At 33.5% G+C, this 16043-nt stretch overlaps 1 protein-coding gene across 1 annotated transcript in view; it reads left to right on the top strand.

Annotated features, from left to right (window-relative positions):
* TLL1 (tolloid like 1) overlaps positions 1–16043 on the top strand; it is a 164925-nt gene that overhangs the window by 125010 nt on the left and 23872 nt on the right. The window contains exons 13-16 of the mRNA XM_070415358.1: positions 1692–1887; positions 2912–3037; positions 5367–5527; positions 8489–8669. Of these exons, the coding sequence (XP_070271459.1) occupies positions 1692–1887; positions 2912–3037; positions 5367–5527; positions 8489–8669 (664 nt within the window). The remainder of the gene's footprint in view (positions 1–1691; positions 1888–2911; positions 3038–5366; positions 5528–8488; positions 8670–16043) is intronic.

Below are 16043 nucleotides of genomic sequence, written 5' to 3'. Positions count from 1 at the left end.
TCTCTCCATTTAAACAGCTACAGTTTAAAAAGTGTGTTTAAAAAATGAGATGTTATTTATATTAAATATTTTCTATTCATTCCCATAATCTCACACAGAACGAGAATACATTTTTAGGGAAAAGTCTGAATTTATTAATCAAATTTAATGAGCCTGATGGAGCAACGTTCATACCTCCTACCCCCAACTTCTCTTACCTCTTGTTCCACTTTATATTTTTCCATAAAATGTATTACTTTCTAATAGTTTATGATTTAATTATTTTCCTGTTGATTGTTCCTTTGCTCTCTACCCACCAGAAGTAGCTAAGTCCTATGTAGGTGTGGCACTGTCACTCTGCTGAATGGTGCCTTCCAAGCAGTGGGAAGAGTGCCTGGCAGAGAATAGGCACTGACTGTTGAAGGAATAGGAATCTTACTGTGATTGGGAAAAGGAAGCAGCAATGTAGTTCTTAGTTCTAACCAAATCTGTGCTTCAAAAATCTATTTTTTGTCTTTTGTTTATGCTACTTAATTTGAAGACTATTGCTATTAATGTTTGACAATTCAGGAAACAGATTCTTCCAACAACTATGCAGTATTTCTGTGCCTTCTGGTTGTAGTTCCATGAATGACTGTATTTTGCAACTGAGTTCTATATATCAGCAAAGTGTATGTCAGACAGTGGTTCACAAGATGGAATACTTTTCATGGTTCTCTAGCTTCAGATATCTAATAAGCAGTTGACTCTATTAAGATTTCAGGATGAGTGCCTCCTTTCTGTAAAAAAAATAAAATAAAAAGCAAGAATTTTATTTAGAAATTGTCTCATAGCTTTTAAAATAATTTGTAAATTTTGGCTCTGTTGCTTTTAGAAGTAGTTCCAGGCAAAAACATGAGTCCAGGAACTTACAGTTCTCCATAAGTTTCATAGGCCGATAGTCTGATCTACCATTTGCATTTAGTTGTTGAAGAAGATACATTGAGTCCTGCCACTTAATATGGGTTGAGGGGAGTGTGTTGAGGTAAAAGGGCTCATCTACATCAGCCGAGGTACTCGGAGAAAGGCCTAGCGGCTAGCCAGTGCTGACTCTACAGTATGGTGGTCTTTCTACATGTAACTATGCTATCTATCAGTAAAGAATTCCATAGACTGGGAAGTAATGTAATCCATATTACCAGACTTTCCCTCAAAAAGATATCTATAACCTAAAATAGTGTAATATTTGCCAATAGAATTTGAATGCAGCTTTTTTTGAATAAAATAACCATTTCCTTGATAACAACGGGCAGTTGTTATAGCTATATTCCTGAGAAAATTTTACACTGCTTGTAGCATACTCTGGCCCAGACATTCAAGGACCATTATAAGTATGGATATGTTATCCGTTCTATTTTCTAAAGAATTACCACTTGTATTTTAATTTTCTTTTAAAAGGCAGTTTAACTTTCGTTGATCCAGATGCATACAGATGTATTGTTCTGTAGATTTGTTTTTTATCTCTCCATATTTACCAAAATAATATGGGTCTTTTATCCATGGGCAGTGTAGATAATCACCATGCACACTTGCAAGATATGTTCTCATTTAATATAAGTAATCTGTTATATGACCATATCAGTATTATGGCACTGAAAATACATAATAATCTTACTGTAGAAATTGTTTTATCTATTAATGAGACATATGTTCACATACTTTTACTCTCTAAGATTGAAAGACATGACAACTGTGCCTATGACTACCTAGAAGTTCGAGATGGGACCAAAGAAAATAGCCCTTTGATAGGGCGTTTCTGTGGTTATGATAAACCTGAAGATATCAGGTCTACCTCCAACACCTTGTGGATGAAGTTTGTTTCTGATGGGACTGTGAACAAGGCAGGGTTTGCTGCCAATTTTTTTAAAGGTAATTTAAAATAATTTGAAATGTGAGATTTTCCTTGTCCAGGATAAATGGGACATTTAGCTTTGAGGTAGGGACAACTGGAGTAAAGTTTTATTGAAAGTTGAAGTATGCGCTGTTCATAAGGGGATTTTGGTGGGTTTTGAGGACAAAGGTTATTGGTAAAATACTAGAATTTTGGACTTTGTAGCACAGGGTATTAGGGTATTAGTTCCATTAGGATATTCTACCTTTTTAAAACGAAATGGACAAAGTAAAATTCAGAAAGGGATCTATAGACTGGGAGAAAATATTTGCAATATAGTCAACAAAGAATTCATACTGACTTGTAGTTCATCAATTTATTTCTAGGTGACAGCATTTCCAAATCACCCATTATAGAATGGCTTTTACTACATTGGAAAACATTTATGTCCTCTTAGTGGTATACCTAGAATGTCTTTTTTTTTTACGAAGAATATATTTTTTCATATAGCACATTTTTGTTTCCATATATAATTAAAAGAGTATATTGGTGTAAAAATATGAAATTATTATATTTTCTGGATTAATACGTCTATATAAAAACACTGAGTGCTTTACATTTAAAGAGGTCCAGTAAGTTTCTGAGGTTTTCCTTTTTTAATTTATATTCACCATGACATATTTCTTTAAAAGCTTTTTTTAAGATATCTAGAAAACTATACTATGACATCAGCAGGTGAAGCTGTGTTTTTTTCAGAAAGTTTTTCTGTTTCATTCTGAAAAATAATAATACTGTGTCTGAGATACGGTGATCTGCAGTTGGCCCTGCTCTAGGTTTCTAGTACTTCTCTTGGTTCTTACATGTTCTTAGGATGCAGTGACATGAATTCTTGTTTTTCATCTATTAAGGGCTTGCAAATTGTTCCTGCTCCTTTGTTGAAGCAATGAATTGGCTCGTTTTCATTCAGAGCTATTAAGCATATCATAATTTCAAAAAATCTTACACCTTAGTATATAAAAACAAAACACTCCAGTCATTCTCTAACTCGTGCCATCTTTATAGAGGAAGACGAGTGTGCCAAGCCTGACCGTGGCGGCTGTGAGCAGCGGTGTCTGAACACCCTGGGCAGTTACCAGTGTGCGTGTGAGCCTGGCTACGAGCTGGGGCCTGACAAAAGGAGCTGTGAAGGTATGGCTGGGTTTGCACTTGGCGTCCCCTGCTGAAACCCTCTACCTAATTTTTCTTTCATTAAAGTCTCATTTCCTTTCTTTCTGCCTCCCTCTTCCTTTCCTTTCCTTTATAATAACTTCTTTCCTCAACTAGTAAAACTCAATGTTTAGTCACAGCTGATGTGAAACTGCCTGGGTTCTCATTATAAAATCAGTCGTTTCCACCTTTGGTTGCTAAGTAGGCCAATTGTCTGTCTATCTATCTATCTATCTATCTATCTATCTACCTACCTACCTATCATCTATCTATCATCTATCTATCTATCATCTATCTATCATCTATCTATCTATCTATCTATCTATCTATCTATCATCTATCTATCATCTATCTATCTATCATCTATCTAACTATTTATTTCTGTTTTTATTTCTCTCTGAACCTATATTTTTATCCTCCTGTCCATTCATCTATCACTCGCTGCTATTACCTTTTCTTAAACATAATTTATGGTGTGTCTCCCTTATTGAACTGCAGAGTCCTGACTCTTAGTCATCTTTGTATTTCCAGCATGTAGCACAATCAGACATAAAGCAGGAACTGAATACACGTTATTAATAAAAGATTCATAAACAAAGACATTTTGCTATGTTTTCTGCATTTCCTCTGTAATTCTAAGATGAGATTTCTCGTACGGTGTTTTGTTGCGATGTCCTGTGATCTCTTCCTTCAGAAGTTAAAGCTGACTCTTCCGTTTCCCCTGTTCCACACTGAAGGCCTCATGCTCGAGTAACAGACAAAATACATAAATTGATCTGCTTCCTCCATTCTGTTCCTCATTTTTTCCTCTCTGAAGATATCTACCAAAATCATTTTCATAAAACTTGAGACATTTTAATATTATTCATGTTTATGTATATATTGAGGCTATTTTTGTTTCCAACAAAAATGTAAGCTCCCTACACATGAACACCTTGTTCTCTATTGTATCTGTAACAGAGGACATAAAAAGTGGCAAAGGGGGCAGAATTATTTGTTTAATGAATAAATGCCACACCCCAGTGACCTATTTATAAAATCAAGGACTCTGTTTTTTCTTAAAAGTTTAAGCTTAAGATATATATATATATGTGTGTGTATATATATGTGTGCATGTGTGTGTGTTTGTATATATATGTGTATATATGTGTATGTGTGTGTGTATATATATACATATATATATAGAGAGAGAGAGAGATAAAAATAGGTTTACAGTGTTCATATGAAAAATAATACAATAATAAATAATAATATAAGAATAAACAGTTTCATATATTAGAACTGTAAACCTACTTTTGCCCCATCATACACACACACACACACACACACACACTCAAACACACTCACACACACACACAGGCAATGAAAGCAGAGAACAGTTACTTTAGGTAACTCTTGACTCCCTAGCAATTATTTGTAAACCAAATACAATACATATTCTTTTCACTCAGCTTCCTCTTGGATTCCCTGATTTTTGCTGAACTCCCTCTCAATGAGGAAGAAGGGTAACATAAATAGTACGTCTTTTAAATAGCTCATCCAAAAGGGAAAAAATACTTCTAATTGGATTTTTTGAATAATAGCTATGTTATATTTAGTATAGTTTATCTTGCTTGCTACACAGACAACTGTTTCCAAGAATTGCTTGTGTTGGGAAAAAAGAGTATAAAGAAATAACCAATTGATTGTGGTCTTACAGCATCAGACCCCATTGTGCTTTACCTGTACTTTTCATTAATTCTCACAACTACCATATGGGGTAGTTATTATTATAGCCATTTAAGAGACAATGAGCCCTAGCTGATTTGGCTCAATGGATAGAACGTCGGCCTGTGGACTGAAGGGTCCTGGGTTCGATTCGGGTCAAGGGCACATGCCCGGGTTGCAGGCTCAATCCCCAGTGTGGGGTGTGCAGGAGGCAGCCAATCAATGATTCTCTCATCATTGATGTTTCTCTCTCTCTCTCTCTCCCTTTCCTTCCTCTCTGAAATCAATAAAATATATTTTTTAAAAAGACAAGGATGCAGACACCCAGTTTTCCTTATATTGATCACCCAACTTTAAAATGATCTAAAATGCTGTGGTACAACCATACTTTGCTTGGTTCCAACGCTACGAAATAGCAGTTTATAAGTGGGACTAGATGATTAAAATAGTTGTACTAAAGTCTAAGGAACAGAGACTGCAATGCTCTACATCTTGAAAAATCTGAAAGATGGTTGAAATTTAATGCTGAGATGTTGGGTTATCAATGGGAAGGTGCTAAGATGACTTTGTTAAGGAAAAATTATTTCCTTTTCTTTTCTTCTAGCGGCTTGTGGTGGACTTCTGACCAAACTTAATGGCACCATCACCACTCCAGGTTGGCCCAAGGAGTACCCTCCTAATAAAAACTGTGTGTGGCAAGTGGTTGCGCCAACTCAGTACAGAATTTCTGTGAAGTTTGAGTTTTTTGAATTGGAGGGCAACGAAGTAAGTGAATAATAAATATAATTTTTTTCTATTGTGTTTTTGGATTTCCTGAAGGCAAACTGATAAACTAAAAATGTAAGGAAAGAAAGAATGTATTTTGGTGGTACAATGGTATAGATATCCTAGTCTTTCTTTGCTATACTGCTCATTTCTGCAACTGCTTATAATTCCTGTTGGCCTTGGATAATATTTTAGACTGTTTCAGGGAGACTGGAAATTAATTTGAGGGGGTTTTATTTAGTGTATTAATATGCAGCATTTGTGATTTATTAAAGAATTTTGAGAACATTAAGGTCAGCTTCATGTCACATGGACTTTTCTAAAACGAAAATAAACCAAAATCCACTGGTTGAGTCATAACAAAAATATTCTTTTGGGAGAAGCCAGTATATTTGACTTGTGGCAATGGATATGTTTTCATTACATAACTAGTATTTTATTATGAATGTGTTCCCTGTTCACAAATAAGGGAAGGTTAATACTTTACCCTTAATAAAAGGTACATTTAGTTAATATTGTCTTTGATTTACAAAATTAATATTTTTAACCTCAATAAAAATGCACTTAATTGATGCTATCTTTCCTTTACAAAAACTTACTATAGTGAAGGTACAGTTTTCTGTCAGGTGACCACATTTAAACAAGTGAAATGATTTATTTGAAAGGTGCTTCTGTGTGATTTTAAACCTCTTATTAATGGCTTCAAGGTAAAAAGAAGTTGCTGATTTTTGTGTTTCCTTAAAGGAAATTAAAGTCTGAAATGTGATTAACATTTGTATTTCAGACAACTGTAGACTTTTAGGGCTCACTGGACATTTTGAGATCTTCTTTACGTCATGAACACATTTTATGATGGGAAAGACCACAGTTTATATTCACAACATACTTTATCCACATGGAACATTCTTTTCCTTTAGTCCTATCAAATGTAGAGGAACTATGAATGACGAAAATAATTTTTATAGTATTTTTAGAAGAGCTTTCATATGAGTGACACTTTTTGAAAATGGGAATCTCCCTACCAGTGCTGTGGTTTGATATGAACTTTGTGTTGAATGACTTCTATTCTTTCAGTTTTCCCTAAAGCTATTGGTTGTGGCAGATAGGACATTTTGATTCATTCATTGATAAATGTTCCTAAGAAGGCTAGAAGTTTATATTCAGGAGGAAGCAGGGGTGGTTTGAGGGGGGGTGGCTCTAAGTAAATGGAGATTTGTGTTCGAAAAGCATTTTTCTCATGGTAATGGTCTTTATTCATGGAAAACCCATTCAGACTCAGTAACATATCTCAGAGTCTTAAACTTACAATGATGTCCCTGTGTAAACGGATGTTACAAAATTCTTTGTATTTTCATAGTTGGATGTCTTAACTAGTTAAAATAAAGGCATGCGCAAAAACCTGACTGTATAGAATACTGAGTTTAGCTAAAACTTAGTTATTTTGTTCATTAAATGGATATCCAAAAGGGAAAATCAATGTGAAACAACTTTGGCCTTGGTTACATTCTCCTATCCAATGTCAGAGGCCTCTCTAAACAAAAGTTGCAGCTGTAACAAAGTAGATAGAAAAATTATTTCATTTTTTCTAGCAATATCTTGCTAATTTATCACCTAATTAAAACCCCACGAACCAGTAATTTGAGTTGACATATTACAAGGTACAGATCATACCCCAGGGTTCAATCATATGAGTTGTTACACTTGCTAATTACACATTTTTGTAATAAGGTCATTCATGCAAGATGTGTTCTTTAATGTGCCCTGTGGAAACTTCAGAATTGTATGATGGAAACATCTGTTAGTGGCCATAAGATTGCTTAAGAATACCTGGCATTCACTTAGCTTCTGCCACTTTGGTGGTGTTTGTATATTACATATAAATTCTATCTCTTTTTAGTATAAATGTCTGCCTCCATCCCACTGTATAGAATTATTGTTGTTTGTAGTCCTGCATCAATGCTGCTGAGCAACTCAAAGAAATTAAGAAACATCAGTTTGGTCCTGGCTGGTTTGGCGCAATGGATAGAGCATTGGCCTGCAGACTGAAGTGTCCCAGGTTCAATTCTGGTCAAGGGCACATGCCCAGGTTGCGGGCTTGATCCCCAGTCTGGGGTGTGCAGGAGGCAGCCAATCAATGATTCTCTCTTATTGATGTTTCTCTCTCTCTCTCTCTCTCTCTCCCTTTCCCTTCCTCTCTGAAATCAATAAAAATATATTTTTAAAGTGATGAAATATCAGTTTGTTTGATAAGTTTGAAAGACAAAGGATCCTTTTTATTATATACCAGTGTCTTACTTTGAAATTTCCTAATGGTGCTGTTCTGATTAGAATAAATTTTCTGGGAGGCAACTCTAGACCAAGCCAAATTCCATGTTATCAATCAACACACTGCAATGAATAAGATGTATAAGTTTGGGCAAGTTATATAAAATTTCTGAGCCTCAGTTTTCTCATCTTTACAACAGAAAGGATCATGTCTATTGCTAATGGTTACTTCATGGGCTAAATTTCATGTAGCTGTTGTCAGCATTAAATAAGATGGTATATGACAAATTTTTTCACAGTTCCTAGTGAAAACTTAAATATTTGAACATTTAAAAAGAGATATAAGATATATGCTATAAATATATATAAACAAGCACACATTTCTGTCTCATAGTTGGGACCTTTCCTTTATTTTTTTTGTTACCTATCAATTCCAATTTATTGGAAAATACAACATAGGAAATATAGTCAATAATATTGTAATAACCAAATATGGTGCCAGTGGATACTTGAAATATTGGGAGAACCACTTTGTAAAGTATATGATTATCTAACCACTATGCTGTGCACCTGAAACTAATATAAAATAATACTGAATATCAACTGTAATTGAAAAATAAAATTAAAAAAATAAATGTCAGTTATCTGATACTTCCAGATCTTGTGACTATAATAACCATGTGTGTTTTTTACTAGGTTTGCAAATACGATTATGTGGAGATTTGGAGTGGCCTTTCCTCTGAGTCTAAATTGCATGGCAAATTTTGTGGTGCTGAAGTTCCTGAAGTGATCACATCCCAGTTCAACAACATGAGAATTGAGTTCAGATCTGACAACACTGTATCCAAGAAGGGCTTCAAAGCACATTTCTTCTCAGGTATCAGTATTCACAAGCTGCATGTGCATATCACACATTTTCAAGGTGGATTGGCTTAAATAATGATGTTACCTATTCTATGAAAGTAAACTTGGAGGTACAGAGAATGCATGAACATTTATCCTATGATGAACAATTTTTTACGTAAAAGCAGAATGTTAATAATAGGTGCCCTATTAAAATGTAGCTCTCAAACACTTAGATATTATATAAACTAATAAAATATGGTGAAGGCTGGTATAAGTAATACAAAATTACTATAATAGTATTTTCATACAGTGACTTCACTCTTTACAAGTGGATGGAGATAACAATACCAAACTTCCAAAAACTGTCAGTCCTTTTCAAAATAATTTATCTTTGTTTTTAGAATATGTGGTCTCATTTTAGAAACCTATTTTTTAATTCTTACTATTTAGCAATATACTTCTTTTATTATTACATATGTATTCTTCTTACTAGTTGATATTAAAATCACATTTTGCCTCATCACCATAGAAGTGATTGCAGGAAGAGACTTAGAACCAAGGAAATTATCATTTTACCAAAACCAATGTATTAGTAGATATATTTAGCATTTGACACTTCTGTGTTTGGAATTTAATAGTTTAATGAACTCACAGTAAAATTTCTCTCTCTTTTTTTTTAATATATTTATTGATTTCAGAGAGGAAGGGAGAAGGAAAGAGAGATAGAAACATCAATGATCTGAGAGAATCATTGATCGGCTGCCTCCTGCACACCCCATAGTGGGGATGGAACCCGCAGCCCAGGCATGTTCCCTTGACTGGAATCAAACCCGGGACCCTTCAGTCCGCAGGCTGGCGTTCTATCCACTGAGCCAAGCCGGCTAGGACGAAAATTTCTCTCTTAAAGAGCTGAAATTTGATAAAAGGTTCCCAAGTTTTAAGAAAATATATAGAAACATTAGTAAAATTACCTTAGTTTCCCATTTCATACCTAATAGAAATATTATTATGAAATTTTAAAGATAGATAAAATTGTAATAAACCTTAGTATAGCAATCTGTTCTGCCTTTCAGACTGGGAAGCAATTTACAGCAACTGAATTCCAATTATATTTTAGTATTAGGTAATTTGGATTGAGTTAATTCAAAGTCCATTTATTCCAGTCCCCATGTGTTTAAAATTAATGAGATTTACAATAGCAATGGTTTGTTTGGAGTTTTCAGTGTAATTGAAGTTAATGGTTCACAAGCTCCATTGAGCTTCAAGTCATACACAAAAGTACATTCAAAATACAATGGATTTGATTCCCTTGTTCTCATTCTCTTCCTTCCCCCAGATTTAATTGCCTTTTAAAAATTGTTCTGAGGCATTCATTTAAGATTTATGTTATTCAAAGTAGACTTTTAATATCCTATTTCAATGAAAAAAGACTTCCTTAGTTTTCACTATTTTAAAAATATCATGGATGCTGCAAACTTTAGGTTTCCAGTCATTAGAGATAAGGCTTCTTATCTTACTTAGAGCCACCAAATTATTCATTTTAAAAATTGAAATTATAAAATAAATACATTTGATAATCATATTAATATTATTCAGGATCTTTCTCACATTTAATTAGTTATTCATTTTATTTAAAATTCTTTTTTAAAAGGTACATGTTATGTATACTGGTGACAAAGCACAATTAAATTTAAAGTTATCAGAATATTTAAAATTTACGCTCTGATATTTTTGGCCAGGAAAAACTTTCCTAATCATAAAGACAGGTTTTTTGTTATGTCTTTAGAACAGTACTAAACAGTACTGAAATATAAGACATACTACTTTAATTCTTATAATAGAGATACGAGGGCACATACAAAAGATGCTGTTCTCAGCACAGGGCAAACATAGTCTTTATTCCAGTTTCTATGTAGTCATATAATAGTAAAATTACAAATTAATTGTAAAATTACCTTAGTACTAAAGCTCATAGTAGTTAATTTGCTGTAAATCACATTTACTGACACAGATGGCTTTAAGAAATTGTCTCTGTTTTTAGTATTTATCAGTGATGTATTTAAAAATTATAAGTCTACTAGGTGACAACACTTCATTCTGATAGAGTCTAGCCCAGTAATGACGAACCTATGACACGCGTGTCAGAGGTGACACGCGAACTCATTTTTTTGGTTGATTTTTCTTTGTTAAATGGCATTTAAATATATAAAATAAATATCAAAAATATAAATCTTTGTTTTACTATGGTTACAAATATCAAAAAATTTCTATATGTGACACGGCACCAGAGTTAAATTAGGGTTTTTCAAAATGCTGACACGCCGAGCTCAAAAGGTTCGCCATCACTGGTCTAGCCTAAATTGTTTGATGGCATGTTGGTAGTAAAGTACGCTGAACAATGAAGTTCAAGGGGAAGTTGAACCCCAAGCCTTCAGATAGCTGCCATTTTTCGAACTTTCTATGCAGACACACATTACCTCTCATAATCACAATAAGGCTGTGACATTCTCATTGTTATATTCATTTGACAGATAAAGCAGCTGAGGAGTAAACTGCTTAGTGTCACAGAGCATGGAAACCCACCGTTTTTCCTGGTTTGTCTCAACTATAAGAGCTGACCATGCCCTTTGCAAATGGCGTTAGTTACCTGTTACACTGAACATATTTGTGACCCGAAAAATCACCAGATACACTTTTCACCCTTTTATAGATTTTATTTTGTAAAGTCCAAGATAATTATCATTGAGTATAAATTTCAGTATTTTTTTTCCTTTTTGATGTATGGAAAAGTCTTGGCATTTGTCAGATTCATATTTAAAATACTGTGGCTCTGGATGAGTAAGTAGATCTATTTCACATTTAAGTTCCTGGGGAATATGTCTGCTCAGGAAAAGGGAAGATAAAAGCATTATATTTGTAGTAAAGAGCTGGTGTGGTGCTATCAATAAATGGTAACTAATAAATGGTTACTTAATGTCCTAATTATGATCATCTCACAAAATCAGAATTTACAAAAGATCACCCATTTTAATAGATAGGTGCTGCTCACATTGAAATTATTGTTTGAGTTTTAATAATGCTTCAAGTATAATAATATATAGCCATGTATTAATTTAATGATAAAAATAACCTAATGATTCCATGTGTAAATAGTTATCTATGATAAAATATGAATGGAAAACTCGGTAGAAAACTATCTGTGCATTATGCACACGGCCAAGATGTGAGTGGGAGCAACCCTGAAAGCGGCTATGCAAAAATACCAGGAACATTTATATTAAGATGGAGAGTTGGTGCATTATAGTTCTTCCCCAAGTTTTTTCAGTTTTCATTTAGATTGAAATATAAAAATAACTTTAGGAGAAAAACACATATCATATCTCTACCTACCTGTTACCCGAAATATTTCTAGGCTTGCAAACATTACCTACTACACTTTGATCACTGAGAGTTAAGAAAATTTAAAATTCATCTATTTATTGATTAGTTAATAAATAGTAATACAAGTTAATATTAATAAGTACTTTCAGTTAAATTTTATAATTTTAATTTGATAGTTAATTTGCAATATTTATCTTACTATAGACAATTGAATAAATATTACTCTAGTGTATCTATTAATCAAGAGATATTTTATAAAGAAAGTCTTTTTAAAAATATTTTTATTGATTTCAGAGAGGAAGGGAGAGGGATAGAGAGATAGAAACATCAATGATGAGAGAGAATCATTGATTGGCTGCCTCCTGCCCACCCCCTACTTGGGGGGAGTGGTGGGATTGAGCCCGCGACCCAGGCATGTGTCTTGGCTGGAATCGAACCTGGGACCCTTTCGTCTACAGGCCGACACTCTATCCCAGTGATGGCAAACCTTTTGAGCTCGGCGTGTCAGCATTTTAAAAAACCCTAACTTTGGTGCCGTGTCACATATAGAAATTTTTTGATATTTGCAACCATAGTAAAACAAAGACTTATATTTTTGATATTTATTTTATATATTTAAATGCCATTTAACAAAGAAAAATCAACCAAAAAAATGAGTTCACGTGTCACCTCTGACACGCGTGTCATAGGTTCGCCATCACTGCTATCCACTGAGACAAACCAGCTAGGGCTGAAGACTTAGTCTTAAATGGTGCTGTTTGTAACCAGTGTTCTAAAAATTTCAGAGGTGGTTATGAATTTATGAAAACATAATGAGTAATATACCATGTTCAACTATTTTTTCAAATTCTTTTTCTAAGAATAATTATCAAAGGAGCCAGTAAAAAGAAGAAACAATATTTGACAATAGGTGATTCCATATTATTTGAAGAGGAAAGCTATTTAGAGTCAATAATAGCTTTCTTTCTGCTGTGATGCATCAAGGAAAAAGACAAGGAAATGTTTTTTAGGTTTTCAATGTACAGTATACAATGAAAATATTTATAATCATACAGAGATGTTAGTTATTTTTGCACATAACCTTTCATTTTAAAAGCACTGTATAGGCCTGGGAAATGGAAGAATGACTCTAAGAACTTATTAGCAGTCATTAATATCAATTTCCTGTCATGTCTATGTTCATAAAATTAAGAAACCATCACATATGAATTCTGATTTAATATTTTAAAGTATTTAGTATTTGAAGAATAAACCTCATTTAAAAGCAGTCTTCCTCACGGGTAACTTTAATGGGGATGTAATCTGTTACTGATGGACCTAGTAACTAGCTTTGTGGAAGGAATAAAATAGATCCCAGATTTCCTAACTCCCAGGTTTGTGTCTGTAGTAAATAAAGGAGTCAGATAAAATGATTTGTGCAGTTATTCTATCCCTAAACTGAAGTGGTTTAAACTGATATGCTCCTAAGCCTATTCATCTTTCACCATATGCAGACTTTCCTTTACATTGATCCTCCTATACATTATTTCTGTCATGGAATGGTCATCGATATTTTAGAAGAAATTCAACCCAATTTTACTTAACAAAACTTTAAATATTGGTGTGATTAATTTCAAATGGGAACATAAAACTTTCCTATGATTTTGAATTCTGTTCTAAGTTTTTATTATTAATGATATAAATATTTGCATATCTTAGAAAGCATAAATTGTCTCTGTCGTGGCTCATAGTTTAGTAGTGCTTTTCTGAAGGTGATTATTCAATAGTTTTGTGCTGAAATCTATGTATGCGATGTCTGTGTGTACACATGCATGGGAGTGTGTGTGCACCAGTGTGCATGGGTCTGTTTATATTTGAGCATTTATTGGGAGTTTACTGCTCTTATACAGTATGTTTCTGTTGTGGTGCATGGACCCTTCTTTTTCCTACAGACAAAGAAGCTTTCTGCAAAGAGAAAATTTTTATTTTTGAATCTTGCAAGAACTTGATACAGGTTGCCACTTCAGTTCCATCCAGTAGGTATTATTCTTAGACTGACGGCCTCTGATAGTCTCAGAGATGCTCTGCAGGCCTCTGTGGGGAAATTCCACCTGCTCTGCCTCCTATAATGGACCTGTCCTTCATCTAACATGAAAGAATGGAAAGTAGATATGTCCATTCCAATGAAGGAGGCTCATTCCATCTGCAAAAAATAAATGTTTTTATTTCTACTCAATAAAACATTTATTTCTCTCACTAATAAAAAAAACTATTTAAAACATTTTGTGCCTACAGTATGAAAATGCTAGAAAATTTCAAATTAATTATTGATCAAATTCTCAATGACTAAGTTTATTATACAGACATTCTGAGAAATATTTAAAATGCTGCCCCCTTCTTGGTTCTCTCCTTTGGATTTTCATTGTTCAAAATATTTGTAATTTGTGTCCTAAGAGAAGAAATGGGAAAACAGTGAAAACATAATTGTGTTTGCTAATCGCTTTCCCCCCCTGGTTTAATGACCTTTCATGCATAAGAAATCCAGAACATACTTGTGGAATTAGGTATTTTATATTGTTGCTATTTCTCATCAACATAGATATTCTGAAATTACATCCACTTTCATTAGAATAGTGTATTTACTTCTATTCGAACAAATGTGTGTTATAATAACCTCATCATGTTCACTACTTCATAGACAACTTGAAATATTAAGTTAAATACCTTTATCTGAATGATGTAAGACATCGGGATAATTTTAAGTGTTCCAATGTTTACTGAAATTTTCTCTTTTCATATAACATTTGACTCATGGGGGCACAGTTTTATACGCTACTTTGCTGGGCATGGTGACTCCTCTGCTGCTGTTAGTTACTGTTTTGATTAGTCCACTTTTGAATTTAAGCTAAACTTTGGATTAATCCATTCATATATTCTAGCATATATCCTTCATTTTAGGTAACATTGATCATATTGATTGACATTAGATGTTGGGACAACGGTAGGAAACACCAACCAATGGGGAAACTAAAATGTAGTAGATACGTAGACAATAATTAAAATAAAAATCTTTTTCTTTCTCCTCCTTCTGCTCTTCCTCCTTTTCCTCATTCCTCTAAAAATTATTTTTAAATTACTATTTTTCAATCACAACAGACATATGAATAATTGGCTATGAAATACTACTATTCTAGTTTGATTGGTTTTACTTTCAACATTATTTCGCTTTAATTATTACCACAGGTCAGATTATATTCTATCAACTCTGAAGAAAAAAATTCTCCTTAGAAATATAACCTAGTGATGAGATTTCCACCAGAATGAAGCTTCAATGTTAGAAATACTTATTTTGTGTTAGAATTATCTTCATGATGAAATGACTATGGATTTAAAAACTCAGCAATAATAACTTGTGTTTATTCATTTTTTAATTATAACAGTTTTATATCTTCTGTATGGCAATCCAAACAGATCCAGATAAAAGGAGGATTCAGGCAATGCTTACAGTTGTTAGATTTTCAACCATCTCTCGAGTCTGGTTGACCTATAGCACAACTACAGTTCACTCTGTCAGATTTACTTTAAGTATAACAAGCTATCATTATATAAACATTTTCATTGGAAATATGTGTCTATTGCAGAGTAAGAAATTCTGGCACCAGAAAATTTTTTTATTGGCTCTTTCCACTTAACAAACATGAAGTGTATTCTATATCCACTCATGAGAGAGTGAAGGATCTTAAGAGCCTCTGGAAAGGTACATAAAAACAATAAATTTAGAACATTTACTGCTTGACTGTCTAAATTAGAAAATGTAGGTAGCTGCCACCATGGTGGCAGGAAGTATGATTTACCATCCACCTGATTTGCATTAATCATTAATAACTCAAACTATAATTTTCACTATTGATGCAAATAAGGGAGCAGAGATTCCAAATTATTGTAAATTTCTCAAATTAATTTTACCAGGCTCATTTTCTATTAAATTCTAATTTCTATACATATTGGTGTTTGGTGCTAGGCAATTTTCCTTATTCTACATTTT

This window comes from Myotis yumanensis, unplaced genomic scaffold (assembly GCF_028538775.1).
Source record: "Myotis yumanensis isolate MYYU_CA2020_CCGP unplaced genomic scaffold, mMyoYum1.0.hap1 SCAF_5, whole genome shotgun sequence".
Taxonomy (NCBI): Eukaryota; Metazoa; Chordata; class Mammalia; order Chiroptera; family Vespertilionidae; genus Myotis; species Myotis yumanensis.
Note: the sequence above shows the minus strand (reverse complement) of the source record. Positions and strands in the feature narration are given on the sequence as shown.